The 18,506-nt window shown below is 49.0% G+C and overlaps 1 protein-coding gene across 1 annotated transcript; it reads right to left on the bottom strand.

Moving 5' to 3' along the window:
• Positions 1 to 1,333: 1,333 nt before the first annotated feature.
• Positions 1,334 to 17,062, bottom strand: LOC135805687 (uncharacterized; the record flags this gene model as incomplete). The annotated part of the gene is given in 10 exon segments (XM_065319772.1): positions 1,334 to 1,487; positions 2,613 to 2,753; positions 3,351 to 3,591; positions 4,602 to 4,955; positions 5,332 to 5,488; positions 6,806 to 7,027; positions 11,574 to 11,902; positions 12,836 to 13,148; positions 14,149 to 15,068; positions 16,130 to 17,062. Coding segments are annotated over 10 exon segments (3,117 nt in total), but the record flags the coding sequence as incomplete, so codon positions are not given.
• Positions 17,063 to 18,506: the final 1,444 nt, after the last annotated feature.

Raw genomic sequence — 18,506 nt, forward strand, 5'->3', positions numbered from 1 at the left:
AAGAGGAGAGAGAGAGAGAGAGAGGAGGGAGAGAGAAGGAGAGAGAGAAGAAGAGAGAAGAGAGAGAGAGAGAGAGGGAGAGCGAGAGAGAGGAGAGAGAGAGGAGAGAAAGAGAGGGAGGCGAGAGAGAGAGAGAGGAGAGGAGAGAGAGAGAGAGAGAGAGGAGAGAGAGAGAGAGAGAGAGAGAGAGAGAGAGAGAGAGAGAGAGAGAGGGAGAGAGGGAGAGAGAGAGAGAGAGAGAGAGAGAGAGAGAGAGAGAGAGAGAGAGAGAGAGAGAGAGAGAGAGAGAGAGAGAGAGAGGACAGAGAGAGAGAGGGGGGGGAGGGAGAGAGAGAGAGAGGGGGGGAGGGAGAGAGAGAGAGAGGGAGGAGAGAGAGAGAGAGAGAGAGAGAGAGAAAGAGAGAGAGAGAGGGAGAGAGAGTACATGAGTGAGAGGAGTGAGATCAGGGACCACGAGGGAGAGGGGAGAGGATACAGCAGTACCTGGGGAGTCGCGAGGACTCTCGGATCAAAAATAACGGTGCCCTGCCTCGAGACCGGCCTTGCGCTGGTGTGGAGTGTACACATGATATCAGAAGATCCGACTAGTATACGCTCGACCACGACCCTATGCAGAGCTGAATCAGGCGTTGCACACTCTGGGGGGGGGTTATGTACTCTTGATAATAGCTTGCATAGATCTCGGTCCTACCGGTAGGACCACCATACACAGACATGCTGCACGGCCTCTGTTCTAACATTGACCTAAAATTTGACCCTAAACTGTAGCTAAGGGGCTAATGAAGGAGTCCACAAATTTTAGACGTGATCAGACAAGGCATATTACGAAATTCCATGGCAACAGTCCATGGTAACCATGGAAATGGAGTATGGTATTTTGCATTCCACTGCCATGGAAGGCTAAGAAAGACATTAGGTCCTCACCACGATCGATGTGCCATGGTCAAAATTCACTTTGGACAGAGTTAATAGTGCTGCGACAGGAACACGTGTGGCCATTTTGACAACTGATAAAATTGCATGTATGCAATGCACTGGACATAGGCTTGCATTTTGCACCATTACTTTGCCCTACAAAGACCTACATGTATCTCAACAATTGTTTCAAAAACATTCTCGACCGAAAGCACTTTTGCAGCGCGATTTCTAGGGTCCTACTGGTAGGACGGCATGCAAGCTATCATGATACTATAGTAGTTTGGCTAAGTCGTTTCGGAAACAGCCTCTGCTTTACCACCATGTTCTTCAGCCATAAATCCAGCTGCAGCGGAGTCTTCAAATCCAGTCCCTGCTGTTGGCGCAATAGGCCTATACTAAGCCTATGTCAACTTACCATATTGATCCGAAGTTTCCAGTCAAACTTGAAATCAGGGTCTTCAAGTAGACTTTTAACAGAGCCCTTTGCCATGTATTCCATGATGATGTGGATGTTTTGGTCATCGACGGCAATGCCCATTAGTTGCACTATATTGGGATGGTGAAGACTACTGTACTCCAGTAGTATGAGAACAAGGACAAAGACAAACACAAGCAGACCTCAGACACAATTGGAAACTGATGTTTTAGTTAGGGTGCGATGTGCAAGAATGTTTTGCTCTGTTCACAGGGATCCCGTGACCCGTGCAGAATGCAACATTTCTAATTTTTTTGCTTGGTCCATTCTGATTTGCTCTTCGTTGACTGTTCCCAAAAATAGCGTTAATTGCTGTCTTGTAGCATAGCACTTTGTTTGATTTCGGATCGGCCCATGCTATGCTCTCGGTCGGCCAGGGTGGCAATGAGTATCCTGGAGACACCTGTAGCCAACTGTTCGGTTTCTGCCAAGCTCACCATGGTTTGAGCAGCACATCAACAAGCAAAGCGAGGCCATACATAGAAGCAGGCCATCAAAGACAACCGTGAAGATATCCACTGCCTTGACTGAAAGTGATGCGTATGTTAGCCAGGAAGTGTTCTGGCAAATCATTTGACATAGGACAGGGTCTTTAGGCAGTGGTGATGGTGGCATGGTCCTTAGGTACTGGTGATTGTGACAGGACCCGTAGGCACTGGTGATGCAGGCTCTTGTGGTTTTGAGAAGACTTGTTAGATCCAGAGCTAGGACACAGTGTCTAACTAAAGTCCAACCTTCCCGAGAGGCAGTGGTGATGGTGGCAGGACCACTGAATTTCTAAACTGATCCGACAGCTATGCTATGCTGTGACTTTGCATGACATGTGCAACACATGCCAGTACATGCCAACACACGCCAGTACATGCCAGCTTCAACGAATACATCTACCAGCCCTTGCCCACGGTTTTATTGTGCGTCAGTAAATAGACAAGTACTGTAAAACATGTAATTTTAGGTGCATTACAATTTCAGTGCCAGGGCCGACCTGCTAGGTTTCAGGTGTAATGTAGAATTAGGTGACCAGCATTCCCTTCACATACAGTGCATACTCTAGTGCCTTTTAGGTGTAATTTAAATTTTGGTGCCTGGTTTCTCTACCGAAATCACCGTAATTTAAGTCACACCGAAAATTACATGTTTTACAGTACACTGTGATGTGAACAAGTACACTGTGATGTACGTATCAATCGGAAACACACATACTCAGAGGACTACTGACCACATCAAAGACGCTTCACTTCGAAACCTTTCCAGGTCTTCTGTATCCTGCATTGTAAAGTCTAGGATCCGCTTAACAGCAACATCTGTGACCTCGCGTAGCTTGCCAGCATAAACCTCCCCAAAGCCACCGTCTCCGATTCTGAAATGGAGAAATACACATTCACTGGTTGGCAATTGGAAGAAGTCGACTCACTGCAAGACACCATTGGTCACTATGGGCTTCATACAGCGTGACTAGTGCACTGAGTGTACGCAGTTACTAGCATGCCTGGTAAAGCTAACAAATACATGACAATTGCACCAGCTTATGGCACCAAACATATGCTAGCCTCTATTCGTGGATCCCTATATTGCCTAGACCACGGCACACTCATCTGGCGGATAAGTGTGAATGGCGCCAGCTACACTGTATTCACATGTACAAGTGACCAGGGGCGTCGGACACGGTACGGTCACTACGGTATTGACCATGCCACTTTTTGCCCCAGGTACCCCGTGAATCAATAAAACACACTGATCTGGGATCTAAATTTCCAAAATGTTCCGCTCAGCCACCCCTCCCACACGAGTAAATTGTAAATTGTAAATTGTCCTTCAAATCGGGCAGACCGTACCACACTAAAATACCTTCCGACGTCCCTGGTGACACTAGTTCAACTTTCCTGCACAGTGCACACACAACATGCATCATGGCGCCATCATGCAGCACGGGTATTAGCACTCAATTCTTGCTCACTTATCGAGGATCTGGAGTTCTTGGAAGTCGATCAGGAAGGCCGAAGGGAACGCCTGGCCATCATTGATAAGCTGCTGTGCGTCAAGCATCCACTGGGTGCACATTTCAGTCTGCCACTTGGACACACTGGCCATGGTTCTTTTCTTGCCCTGGTAGTGGCGTAATGAGATGATGAGTATCAAGGCAAGAGCCAGTATGCCGAGGACACCGAAGCCCACCGCGTACCACACATTGTCAGAATCTGTAGTAACAAAAAAACACCACATGGATATTGTGATGGCAGTGTCACATTATTAATGGTGACATCCGCATGACCTGATTTTAACACCCGGCTCGGGCTCCTACCCCAGGCCGAAGTCGTCCATAGAAAGTTACCAGTTCCAAGCTCATCAGTGCTTTGGGTGAAAGCACTTCGGTACATTCTATCAAGCACATCCGTCCCTCCGGCAGGACTGAAGTAAATCAAGTAGTAACTGTTATGCAGCACCACAGGTCTCGGTCGTGTAGTATTTTTCTAGCAGAGGTTTCCAATTTTAAGAAAAGCCATGACAGTACTCCATTCTGTTCACGATACGATGCATGGCAGATCAATTAAAGAAGAGTTGCCAAAGCGGTTTTGGAATCAATCCATCTGTATAGTTGTGCAAGGTGATCAGTTCTCCATAGTATTACTACAGACAGTGCCTTCAGTTGCGCTCACTGAATTCTGACCCAAAGTGCAAAGCTGGCTCCCAGGACCAGTTCCCATTACATCGTTGTACATGACTGTGTACGTCCAGCCGCATTCGCGCCACTTCCAGGGCGTCAACGGCCGTGCAAGTTGAAGGCGCCACACAATACATGTATGCACTCCGCTGGTCCGGATTGCACCGAGCGCAACTGTATTATGTACTACGATAACTACTGCAGTAACTTCTACCTGTAGTAGTCGCTGTCTGCACTGTTGCCTTCCACACACATACAGTCAACTTCGCTAATAGCGACTGCGGGTATAACGACAATTCGCGAATAACGACAGAATTTCCATGCCCAGAGCAAAGTCCCATCCCACTGTAATACATATAATGAGACTTCGGGTATAACGACACTCGGCATCGCGAATAAGGACACCTTTTTGATGCCCCGCCGCCGAGTGTGGTTATAAGCGAAGTTGACTGTACATGTATCACACAATACTGTCTGCACTGTAAGTGTTGCCTTCCACACAGATACATGTATCACACAATACTAAGCACAAGTCGGTTCACTTACAGCTTTCACAGTAGTTACCAGCCCTGTACCAGACACAGTGACATACTAGGTCTGAACCGCACGAGTCTGTGAAGCCGTTACAATCATTCAGGCAGCATGTTCTCACGCTTTTCGACTTGTACACTGCACTCAAGACCTCATGAAGAGAGTGCTTGGAGCCAGTCACTGGCCGCTGAGGAATGGTCGAGTCACCGCACACTCCTCCTGTTGGAAAATTTACTTCATTGGCCCGGTCCTCCTGGGTGCTGCAATCAAAATCATGATCTCCGGGGGTGCTGTTTGTAAACCAAGCACAGCCATGTAGCGTGCGGCAGACTTTGCACCCACATGTTGTCAGCAGCGAGCAAGCTATCCCTGCAGGCCAGAAGAAGAAAACCACTGATAGGGCAAATGTAGAGAGCCATCCACATCCACAGCAGCATAGAATTTTCCCCAAAGTCAGTTTAAACTGATACAGGCAGAACGTATTTCATTGCGTTCTTTCTCAAGGGTGAGGTGTAATCAAATCAATCAGGGATCAGTAGACTTGAAAGGATATACACGAGTTGTACATGTATTCGAAACATATGTTGCCGCATTCAATGCTGGCACACGTCTTACTAGTGTTGGATAGATTAACACACCGTGGGTTCATGGTCCACTCGGCACAATCACACCCAAGGTGAATCGGGATTAACACAAAATACCCCGACTGGCATACGTCGTGTCTTGTACGGAGTCGCTAACTTACCTAGGACACGCACATCCAGTATGTACAGTGGTGGGGAGACTGGCTTGGTCTCACCCTCTGCAACGTAACGATCTGTTGAAAAATTCAATGACAAGCGTGGATCCAAGCTTTGCAATCCATCAATATCTGGTTTCACTGGCGACTTAATAAATTGAATCTGGCAGGAACACCCATGCGTGTACGTACACATGCACACAAGTACATACACACACACACACACACGCACACGCACACACACACACACACACACACACACACACACACACACACAGCGTACACTTGTTAGCTATGATATGAAATCAATGATGAATGAACCACAGCCGACACAGAGGAAGAGGGAAGAGTAAGGTTGTATGCAGACGCTAGAGGAAAAGAAAGACAAGGAAAGAGAAGGAGAGATGAAGGGGAGCAGGAAGGAGAAGGCAAGAGAGAAGGAGGGAGAACAGTAGACCGGAGAAGGACACAGAAGGAATGAGAAGGAGTGAGAAAGAGAAAAGGAGAGAGAGAAAGAAAGAGAGAGAGGAGGAAAGAGAAGGAGAGAGAAGGAGAGAGAAGGAAAGTGGAGGAGAGAGAAGGAGTGAAAAGGAAAGTGGAGGAAAGAGGACGAGAGAGAGAAGGACAAAGAACCCCAAGTACTGTTATCCATATGCTTCAACGACTGGGAAGAAGGACATAATTCCTAATGTTAAAACACCTTGCTGAGCTACAGAAAGACTTGGAATTGAATTATCCAGGTGCAGATTGGGCACATCAGATCGGAAGAAAGGTATGTATCTGAGTGGGAAGTGAAACCCACAGCTTGGCCTTGAGCCAGTGGACCAGCGGTGGCGAAATCATGTCCATTCATGAAATCAAGAAATATCCATTTCGAAGAAGCACATCTCACGTAAGATGCACATCCTTGGGGGAGGAAAGGGGAGAGCTGCGCCGGTGTTTGTGAGCAGTATCCGAGTGATCTCTACCTTTGCCACGGATATGTCCTCGCTCGCTCACCTTACAGTCCAGGACAAGATAGTTCAGCGGTGTCGGAAGGTATTCGACATTGGTGCGGCCGCATGAGTAGGTGGGGGTCCGGGGATTTCCCCCGGGAATTTTTTTAGGGAAACTGGGCCCAAATAGCCCATATTTCATTGCTTCAAAAGTCACAAGATGAAATTATTGGTGCGGTTTTGGCCGGAGCTGCCGCACCGGTTCCGACACCCCTGTAATTATAGTGGCATGTAATGACTAGAACTAAGCTGCATGTTGATTTATGAAGGACCAAGATGGACAGAGATGACTAGGCACCGTGAAGTGTCACGCTGAGTGAATTCGCTTCTAGTAGCCTGCAGCTATGAATTTGTGATGTTGTATTGCCGTGACCGTTGCAATGTGCTCTGGATGTAATCACTTCACACAACGTGACTCAATGCAATGGAATGGTGCACTTGTACACCACCATGGTGAAAAGGGCACAGTGCCAGGTAGTACCTACCGGGTTTGCCCTGTTCTGGTTGAGCAGCCGAACGTAGAACTCCAGCAGTGAGCACCTCTCACACTGGGTGTCGCCAAACGTTACTCCCAAGTGGCCTTGAAGAGTCAGCTTGCTCAGCCGCGAGAATGCATTGCCCGTTGAGCTATTGTGGCGGTGATCATTCTGAAACTCCAGGTATCCATTCTCCTTTTGAACGAATGATTCTAGCAAAGGAAATGTCCCCTGAAGAGCATGATTACAACAAAAAATTTGCAAGTAACACATAGACATAAGCATGTATAGCAGCGTGCATAGTTACTGGCTATGTGTGCTAGCGGGGTACCCCGGGAGGCTCCCAGCCGTGACTCCATGCCATCAATTATCGGACCCCTGCAGCTTCTGGTTTGCCATGGAGAGCTTTGTCCTCCAAGGCAAGAGCGTACCTTAGTGCCTTTGCATGTGCACGTGTGGGAGGAGAAGAGGGGGGGGGGGGGGGTGGTCATGTGGTAGATCGTCTGTTGATGATGCAGATTTGATGGCCAGAAAGCAATGGGAGTACATGTACATCATACGGTAGTTCTGTCTCCCCCTGTCTCCCCCTGTCTTGAGGCCAGTACATGCACAGGCTGCTACTCGGTCTGGCAAGCACGCACACCAACATGAACAATCTATCAATTGAGGTAACGAGGAAAGGGACACATGGATACAAGGTATCATGCATTATGTCTAGCACTGCAACTAGAACAAATGCAGCCAGCAGGCGCGTGCCCCGTATGGGTTCCTGGATGCCCGGAACCCCCCTTTTTTTCACTCAAAATGCAGGATTTTGCTTCATTTTTTGAAAATTTTCCCGGGGGACGCCCCCACCCTTGAAGGGCACCGGCGCACGCGCCTGGTCAGGAAGTGCAACAACTAGACACCAAACTGATAGACCATTCAGACATTCAATGACTTGGTACCTTGCTCCAACGCATCTCCAATGTGTCCCATTCCTCTATCAAAAAGAGGTTAGCTAATAGAGGTTAATAGAGGTTAGCTAATGATATTGTAAATGTTACTACTATGATTGGTATGGAGTGGCTTACTGATGCGTCTGATGTCACTTCACATATAAAACTCAAGTGATATTACAGGGACGTTGGAAGGTATTTTAGTGTGGTACGGTCAGCCATCTGAAGTACAATTTACCCGTGGGGGAGGGGTTGCTGAGCCGACATTTTTGGAAATTTAGAGCCCAGATCAGTGTATTTGATTGATTCACAGGGTATCCGGGGCAAACAGTGCTACTACGGTCAATACCGTAGTGACCGTAGCGTGTCCGACGCCCTTGCCGGGAATGCCGGGAATGCCGGGAATGCCGGGAATGCCGGGAATGCCGGGAATGCCGGGAATGCCGGGAATGCCGGGAATGCCGGGAATGCCGGGAATGCCGGGAATGCCGGGAATGCCGGGAATGCCGGGAATGCCGGGAATGCCGGGAATGCCGGGAATGCCGGGAATGCCGGGAATGCCGGGAATGCCGGGAATGCCGGGAATGCCGGGAATGCCGGGATACTCTTCACACATACAGTACTGTCGGTCGCCGAAGAACCAAGGGGTCAGCCTCCTAGCCCAGACCGTTCTTATTTCATCTATTGTAGTCTATGCGCAGTTGAGTCACCGTGTATATATTGGTATGCAGTGCTTGATGAAATTCTAGCCTGGTTGTTTTCCGGTGCTCCGTTCTTTGGCGCTCCGTTCTTCGGCGCCCGGCAGTGCTGTAGCAATTAGGGACTTGTACACAAATAGGGACTTGTACACAAATAGGGACTTGTACACAAATAGGGACTTGTCCACAAATAGGGACTTGTACACAAATAGGAACTTGTACACAAATAAGGACTTGCAGACAAATAGGGACTTGTACACAAATAGGGATTTGTACACAAATAGGGACTTGCAGACAAAATAGGGACTTGTACACAAATAGGGACTTAAGCGGGATTCACAGAAGCTTTTTTGCAATGCGACACGCGATGCGACGTGATCTGCGACGGACGCGTGTGATGCGAACTCGCGAAATACCATTCACAGAAGTCAGTGATGCGACAACGCCTTGCTGATTTGGCACGAAGTTCAATGCAGGTGGGTATGTCACCATGGTATTCGTGCGGTTTGGTACAACTTGTACAAATTTATAGGCAACTCTTGAACCTTTGTACAACTTTGCTGTAGAAAAGGCCAACATCGTACGCCAAATTGCTTGTCACATCGCAAAAGTTGAGCCAAGCTCAACTTCCGCGATGGCCCTGTTGCGGCAGTTGCGTGGGGTCCGCGATGGTTGCGATTTGGGGATTTCCCGGTTTCGCGGCTGTCGCATCGCAAAAAAGCTTCTGTGAATCCCGCTTTACAGACAAATAGAGGCTTTCACACAAATAGGGGCTTTCACACAAATAGGGGCTTTCACACAAATAGGGGCTTTCACACAAATAGGGGCTTTCACACAAATAGGGGGGTCATGCACAAAATAGGGACTTTCACACAAATAGGGGCTTGCAGACATATCCAGTGGAAGTGCATCGATTTTTCAAGCAGGGTTCTCATGAAAGAAAATTTTGATATCGGTTCGAATGGCATATAGTAGTAGTAGTAGTAGTAGAATTTATTATTTTGATAGGGAAGGCCCTACAGACATTGCCGTCTTGTTACAGGGAACCCTAAGCCAGTGCTCTTTACAGAGCGAAACAAAAACGGATAGATGCTCAACCTGACGACACGAGACAGGCAGAGAATTCCACCTATCAGCTATCCACCATGTCTCTTCCTTGCATACAATACGCCAAACTCGCCAATTGTATGATATAAAACAATAGGAGGACAGAGAAAGTGTTTTTACTCCGAGTTTCACGCACTAAGCGATCATCAGAAAACAGCAATGAGAAATCTGGATCAGTATTGGTTTATATACTCACAAAGCAAAGTGTAAATAGCAGCAGCATGGCGCAAATCTAAAAGTTGTGGATGGCGGCAGTGCAAAGCGTGAATGACTGCATCATGAGGCAAATCTAATAGTAAAAGTGTGAATGACAGCAGTGGTGAAAGGTAACAACCACTGGAGCCGGTTGTCTCTTACTTAATTAGGTGATGGCTGTGGATGGTTTGGAGTTTCGAAGGTAATACTTTTTCTCGTGGCGACACTTTGACACAAGCTCACTCCTTTTGTTGAGAGAGAGGTGCTTGGGTGCTTGCGCGTTTGCCAATTTTTCCACCAGGCACAGGTTGCACCTTTTGCTTTTGTTGCTGTAGGCCGCTGCTCTGCGGTGTACCGCCCATTGAATGCTGCATGCGTTCCCTTCATCCTTCTTGGCCCAGACGTACTGCGATAGGCGGGTGTCCTTCTCGTGTTGTCTATGGCGGAATGAGGATTGGTGGTTAAAGTAGCATTGTTTGAATGTTGTTGCTGTTAATTCAGTATACTCCTTCTTTTCCATACCTGCGGTGACTCTTGCCTTATACGCGATGCTCTCCATTAGACACGCTCCGTCCAGTGGACATGAGTCTTTCGCCCGACAGTTTCAAGTCCTCGTGTCGTTGTCACCTCCGTTAGCTTGTTTCTTTGGTCGTAGAATCGTGTTATTGTGTTGTTTGATGATAGTGGCCATATTCTGCATGCTTGTAACTGTCGGGCGAAAGACTCATGTCCACTGGACGGAGCGTGTCTAATGGAGAGCATCGTGTATAAGGCAAGAGTCACCGCAGGTATGGAGAAGAAGGAGTATACTGAATTAACAGCAACAACATTCAAACAATGCTACTATAACCACCAATCCTCATTCCGCCATAGACAACACGAGAAGGACACCCGCCTATCGCAGTACGTCTGGGCCAAGAAGGATGAAGGGAAGGCATGCAGCATTCAATGGGCAGTACACCGCAGAGCAGCGGCCTACAGCAACAAAAGCAAAAGGTGCAACCTGTGCCTGGCGGAAAAATTGGCAATCGCGCAAGCACCCAAGCACCTCTCTCTCAACAAAAGGAGTGAGCTTGTGTCAATGTGTCGCCACGAGAACAAGTATTGCCTTCGGAACTTCAAACCATCCACAGCCATCACCTAATTAAGTAAGAGACAACCGGCTCCAGTGGTTGTCACCTTTCACCACTGCTGTCATTCACACTTTTACTTTTAGATTTGCCTCATGATGCAGTCATTCACGCTTTGCACTGCTGCCATCCACAACTTTTAGATTTGCGCCATGCTGCTGCTATTAACACTTTGCTTTGTGAGTATATAAACCAATACTGATCCAGATTTCTCATTACTGTTTTCTGATGATCGCTTAGTGCGTGAAACTCGGAGTAAAAACACTTTCTCTGTCCTCCTATTGTTTGAACCAGCTCTACCTCTCGGTATTGAGCACTCTCTTGGACAGCCTGAAACGCCTCTGTTTTATAATTGTATGATATATGTTGCCATAGCGACCAGCGCAGTGATGACGTACGATCGGCTTAGCTCCGCCAGAGAGAAAGTTGATCACTGCAGAATTTGGTCATTTTCAATTGTCTTATTGTATTCACGATGTGAAAGAAGTGCTGTGCAACGACTCACCAACGAGAGATATGCCATTCGAACCGATATCAAATTGTCTTTCATCTGAGCCCTACTTGAAAAATCGATGCACTTCCCCATTAAAGTTGTCTCTTCCCCAAAGTTTCCTACAGCAAAGCAATGACTGGGAGAATACGTCTGGCCACAAAGAGTTATGAGAGAATGAAGTCCATTCCAAAGATGTTGGCGAGCCGCCAGTCATACCTGAGCAAAGATATGTCCCATGTTGATCATGGTCAGGTAGAAGATCCCAATCACTTGGAACTGTGTGGTGATCGTCAGGTCAGCACACATGTAGTTGACAACATTCAGCGTGTGCGTGACAACAAGGAAGGTGCCGCCCAGTATTACAGAACCGTCCGTGATGAGCTGGACCGTGCCGGCACTTAACCCCGCGGCACGGCCATCTGCATCCACTAGGCTGTTGATATTGGGCTGGTTAGACAGAGCCAGCGTGAAGCCATTGACGGACAGTACCTTACTTAGCCCCAACTCACCGCCCAGCCAGATAAAGAGGCGACTTATGTGTAGCTCTGGGTATAACCAACATAAACCAGCAGAGAACAGCAGAATGTGCCGGAGAAATCGGTGCTTAAACAGGACAACTTGCATGCATAGCACCGTGACCTGCCCCGTTTACGGCAAGTGTCAGCACCTGAGAACTGGTCTCAGTGGTGCACTGCAGCCGGCTGCGGTACAGCTACTGTGCAGACCGGTGCACTACTCAGCCTGCGCTGTAGGTTCATAGTGACAACGCTAATCACTAACAGACAAGTAGTTTAACTCACTTTGTAACTGCTCGCATGCCGCAGAGATCTCCCAATCAGGGACTACAGCACTGTAGGCACAGTGTAATGGCAATCTTTCCGCTCTGGCAAAGTTATGAGTTTAAAGTTATGAGTATGAGACTATTGAGCTGTTTAAAGTAACTTACGTACTTGTAGCCGGTTATGCGCTATACACACCATGCCTGCCTGCTGTACAACTGTTATGCGCTATACACACCATGCCTGCCTGCTGTACAACTGTTATGCGCTATACACACCATGCCTGCCTGCTGTACAACTGGTCCCATCCTATATCCCATCTTATATTCTGCAATGATTGTCAAGGGTAGGATACGAACAGGAAAGATCCGCACACAAGTTCAGCGAGCAGAGCATCACACGCAGGCTATGTCACTGTGTCAAGTTCAAACTGGAACACAGTAATATCACATGCACCATGACATGACATGACAGCGCGCTGGACTGATTGCTATCATCACAATGCACACATGCCGCACTGAGCACACACTGAGCACACACTGAGCACACATGCCGCACTGAGCACACATGCCGCACTGAGCACACATGCCGCACTGAGCACACAAGCCGCACTGAGCACACATGCCGCACTGAGCACACAAGCCGCACTGAGCACACATGCCGCACTGAGCACACAAGCCGCACTGAGCACACACTAACCGCCTGGCACTTTCATGGAAGCCAGTCGTCCGAGCATGAACAGGGTGGTGAGGTTGGATTGACGTGTGGCATGTGGAGGACTCGTCGCTGCGGGTGCCACGCTAGTTGGCTGTGTGGTACGACCAGACAGGGTCGCCGCGGCAGCTGAACTGCATTGATCTGAGTGGAGCCATAGCTTTCCCTCCACCACGGCAATGTTGGCAATCAGGGTGTCATTGGAGATGCACACTTGCAGCGCAGTAACACCGAAATTGTCCAAAGACGGATCATCATTTAGATTGTTTATGCTGATATCCAGTGGCCATGCCTCTGGCTGCATTCGGCAAATGTGCACACATACACACATGCATGCACACACACACACACACACACACACACACACACACACACACACACACACACACACACACACACACACACACACACACACACACACACACACACACACATACACACACACACACACACGCACACACACACGCACACACACACACACACACACACACACACACACACACACACACACACACAGACATGCAAACATACACATACACATACACACACACACACACATACGGACACGCAAACACACACATACACACACACACACACGTGATAATAACTCACGTCCGTGCGGACAGCAGCTGTTTTGCCCAGCAAGGGCTCTTCAGCGGAGTGGCGCAGAGAGAACATGCTGTGCTCTGTCCTGCGATGCATGCATGCCGCCAGTGCTGGTGTTCCTGCTTTGGATGCGCGGACTGCACACTGGATTCAGCACGGCAAGTCTTATCTCCCGTGTGCTTGTACGTGATGGCCTGGATCTGATTCTTGTCCCTGCCGAAAACCAGCTGGGAAGCGACGTAGCGTGGGGTGGGGTGGGGGGGGGGGTCAACGATACTGGGAACGGCGGTGTAGTGGCTACTGTACGCCAGGAATTATAGTCATGCACATGTACCGGGTGTGGGATTCCCTGGGATAGGCTCATGTGCCTGGTCTGGAGGATGCGTGAATGCTCAGTGCATCAGGGTGTGGCTGCTAGTAGAGATATAAACTCAAGCTACAGGCAACCTTCCGAGTAACAGCCCTTGATCGGGCGTGAGAAATATGTTGCTATTCGCAAGTTGTCGTCATTCGTGTGGTCGACTTCTTAAAACAGTGCATATGGATGTGCTTTCTCTTCCACTCCAGCACAAACACTACCAATGTACGGATCAGTCTCTTCACACACCGCCACAGCTTCGGGCATAGCGTACATTACTACAATGTAGTACCTGTGTTAACAGCTTTTTAAAAATGAAGAAACTGTGACTTACCGGACACATGGCGGCATTGTTATTACTGAATCGAGTGGATCCCGTGATGAACACCTTAGATCTACCAGTCAGTGCCAAGGCAGCGGCCATTACGAATGTTTTGTCGGCGATCGAGATATCCCCGGCGTGCCGTTGGTAGACAGCCCTGCAGCTGGTGTTGGAGATCAGCACTGTGTTATGCTCAAATACACAGTCGTGGACTAGCAGGTGCTGCCGGATGTCATTACCAAACGCATGCAGTGCACTGCCTGGGACGTGCGCGATGCTGTTAAGATAGGCACGCTTAGCCGCGTTGATGACTTTCGAATACAGGCGGTTGTTCTGAAAGCGACAGGCAGTGAACACAGCCTGCACAGGTCCACTGATATAGACGGCCCCGCCACCGGACTGCGCAATATCGACACTGTTCACCGTCACAGAGCAATCAGTGAACGTTGTGTTCTGAACCTCAACGTGTACATGTCCTGACAACGCCATGCACCCACCACCAATGGTGGCGTTGCCACTCGGCTCTGCGTTGTTACTGGTCACCGGGGCATTCATATCATCTACTCTCACGTCGCCGTGTGATAGCGTGAGACCTGACATGTGCATGTGGGAAGAGTTGCTCGCACTGGAGGCGTTGATGTGGAGAATGCGTGTAGCGTTCACCGCCATCAGCGTTGCACCACTATTCACACCGATGAGGCTAATGCGAGAGCTGGCGCTGCGGAACACAAGCTCTATCTCGCTGGAGACGGCATGAACACCAGGACAAACGTGAACTTCTGCCGGACACCCTGTCGTCTCGGTACTCTCCAATGCTGCGCTCATGGCTGCCTCAGCTTCTCCGTACTCACATATGCTGTTAGCACCGTGGCATTGGCATGCTGCAGAACATGGCTGCTGAGATTCACCATCGCGGACTTGCAGGATGTGACCTTTAGTGACAATATCAAACACACGCACAGACACTCAAATACTACAGTTTGATGGCACAATTAATCACTAAATCAATACTGAACTAAAGGTGGAGGAGGAAGAGGACTACTGTTGAGCGACTGCCGCTCTGATGTATCACCCACCTCCCAAATGATTGTTGCAAACCATTATCAAACCCAGCAGCATGGCATCTGCTGGCGTCAGTTTTCCCCCGCAATGCATGCACATACTTATTTGTACGAAGAAAATGATGGAAAGCATAGGTTGTATGCAGCACGGAAAGTCAGCTTTGGACATCCTATCATGCAATATATTTGCATCCTACCATGCAAATCTATTGAACAATTTTAATTGGTACAGCCATGACCATACCAGCCATACCAGTGGTGCTTCTACGGCCACGCTTTGTATCAGGGAGTCGTAAAATACCGGTATTTTACGACTCTTTATAGCTTACCACAATACCAGCTCAAAAGATAGACGTACACAAAACAATTGAGCCCAGGGCGTGACACCCCCCCCCCCCTCGGTGAGACCCTGGCCTGGACACGCCACTGAGCTGCATCAGTGGTCTACATGTACCTGACCCCCCCCCCCTCCCCCCCCCGGCCCTCCCCTCGGTGAGACCCTGGACACGCCACTGAGCTGCATCAGTGGTCTACATGTACCTGAGCCCCCCTCCCCCCCCCCCCCCAGCCCTCCCCTCGGTGAGACCCTGGACACGCCACTGAGCTGCATCAGTGGTCTACATGTACCGGAGCCCCCCCCCCCCCCTCCCCCCCCCCCCGGCCCTCCCCTCGGTGAGACCCTGGACACGCCACTGAGCTGCATCAGTGGTCTACATGTACCTGAGCCCCCCCTCCCCCCCCTCCCCTCGGTGAGACCCTGGACACGCCACTGAGCTGCATCAGTGGTCTACATGTACCTGAGCCCCCCCCCCCCCCCCCCGGCCCTCCCCTCGGTGAGACCCTGGACACGCCACTCAGGGGCTGCATCAGTGGTCTACATGTACCTGAGCCCCCCCCCCCCCCCCCCTCTGCCTATGCACATCAAAGCTTACATGTAGGTATAGTACACTGTGCATGAGCCTCCATTGCCGTCATCACACTGAGTGCGATCAAGAAGAAGATCATTGCAGGGCTTGTCATTCGCTTCAGGCCTAATGCAAATCCACGCACGCCTGGACTGTGTCCACCACCGTGCACACGCACGGCACGTTGGGGTCGTGCTGAACACCTCGCCTCTTCTTTTCCAGTCAGGGACACAGCAGCAGGGGCGGTGGCGGTGGTGGTGTCCAACTCCTGCCATGGCTCTAGCGCTACCTGCGGAATCCTGTATTGACCCATTGTCTGTCTTCTCCAAGGAGGTGCTGTAACTCAGAATCAGTATGCTTGAAAACGCTGCTTAGTGGAGTGGGAAGAATCAAGTCTGATGTTGACCCTATGTAAAGAATCTGTTCAGTTTCTCCAGCAACTTCTCGAAATGGAAAATCACCTCACGGCCAGAATTTGCACATAGCAGCAGCTACGGCTAAGCTGTAGCTTGCTTGGTAGACTCGCGGCGGCCACCACCGGATAGAAAGGTGTACAACTAACACGCTGTAACCTCAGTGGTGTTGAAGGATCAACGCAGGCTAGGCGTGTGCCCTGCACTGCTGCAGTCTCGGGAAACGTTTAATTCATTCACAGTCCGACAGAAAGAAACGGTGCACTAGTAGAACAGTCCAAAGCTGAAAAGGGTCGCAGTATTGCTACAGATGCTTGAAAGCAACCACTAAACGTAACTTAGATCTCATTCAGGAATTGCATATCCGCTTGCATCATCGGGTTGTTTCGAGTACGTGAGCATGGGTGAGTCGTTCCCACCGCAGGAGCAATCCGCGATTCAAGCCCCCAAAGGCAAAGTTATTTCGTGGATGTCATCTCGCCACGGTATTGTAGGTCGAGATGGTGGCAGAAAACAACTCGGCTTGACAGGTGTAACATGTAAGCTTGCCTTGAAATTTGCGTCACTCGAGCTCCTTTACTTTATTTAGCGGCTTTTCTTTCTGGCAAGTGACACTGACAGCATTTACATGTCCCCGGAAACTGGGAACGGTCTGTAAGTACGAGAACTGACTACAAGAAATCCGACCGAGAGGCTGAGTGTCATGCATAGTCTGTGTGGCAGCACCAGGTCCTGGACAACTGAAGAGCTTGGTAACTCCGTGTAGTCGACCTACCAATACCATGCCTACACCATGTACACAGACTCAGTAGATCTACGGACGGAAGGCCTAAAAAAGACCGCAGTGACTGCTGTGCTGGAGTGGAGTGGCCATGGGGTGTAGAGGTCGCTTGTGCGGTTGACGAGATCCTCCTACCCTATGTAGTACTAGCTCGTGCGCGGCAGGCAGCAGGGTGTCCTTTCGACCTCGTCTTGTAATGATTCATTACGACTAAGTACTGTTCTTACGGCTGATTCTTGATGGTTGTCAATGAATGACTATTGTTGACTCGTGGTCATAGTACAGACTCAGTCATGTAGATCTCCGGAGCTCCGTACCCCTGGCAGTCATCAATGCCACTGACATGTTCTCCATACACTACAGTCATTGACAGACATGAGTTTCAAAGCATGAACTGATGATGAGGTGATGATACTTGTCTTACTCGTTTCACGCTTCTTTTTGGCTCCTGTTCTTCACTTGACCTGTTGTTTGTGTTACGTTTACTCTCAAGTAATTAGCCTACTGGAATTGTTGCAAGCACAATGTAGTTTGCTACATGTTCCTGCTACCGCGGCTCTCGCCTGCTTATGAGTTACATGAGTTACATGTATGTATAAACTATAATTCATACAAGTCATGTAACTATTCATACAAGTCATGTAACTATTATACTTGCAGCTTCTGACTTGTACTTGTACAAGTATTAACTACTTTTTTTAAGTAACTTGTAACTTTTAAAAGTTGTAGTGGGTATTATGCCAACATTGCCACATAACTACTATTTACAGTACTACAGGTTAGGTGCCAGGGGACTAAAGTAACACGTTAGTTCTCTAAACCGGTATACTGTATACGACTCCCTGGTAGGCGCGCTGAATCGCTATTTCTTTCACCGTGAGTTGGCCCAGGCTCTAGTCTAGTCTAGTCGACTATGGCCTCCTCTGCCTCTGGCTCTGTCGACATGTCGCATTGAATCGCTTTCCATTTCACCGTGAGTTGGCCCCCTGCTCTAGGCCCTGCTGTATACATGTACTGTAGCTGTGGCGTTGAAATCTCACGTTGCAACGTGAGGATCTAGGAGGACTCGAGCGCAATTTTGGCTGCATCCTGTGAACTAACACACTACTACTACTAGTACTACTACTTGCAGTGATCCTACTCTGTACATAGTGATCATTACTACATGATTGTATATCCGACGATTCGTTTTGTGTTGATGCTTCACAAA

The sequence above is a fragment of the Sycon ciliatum genome, chromosome 1, assembly GCF_964019385.1.
Source record: "Sycon ciliatum chromosome 1, ocSycCili1.1, whole genome shotgun sequence".
Lineage (NCBI taxonomy): Eukaryota > Metazoa > Porifera > Calcarea > Leucosolenida > Sycettidae > Sycon > Sycon ciliatum.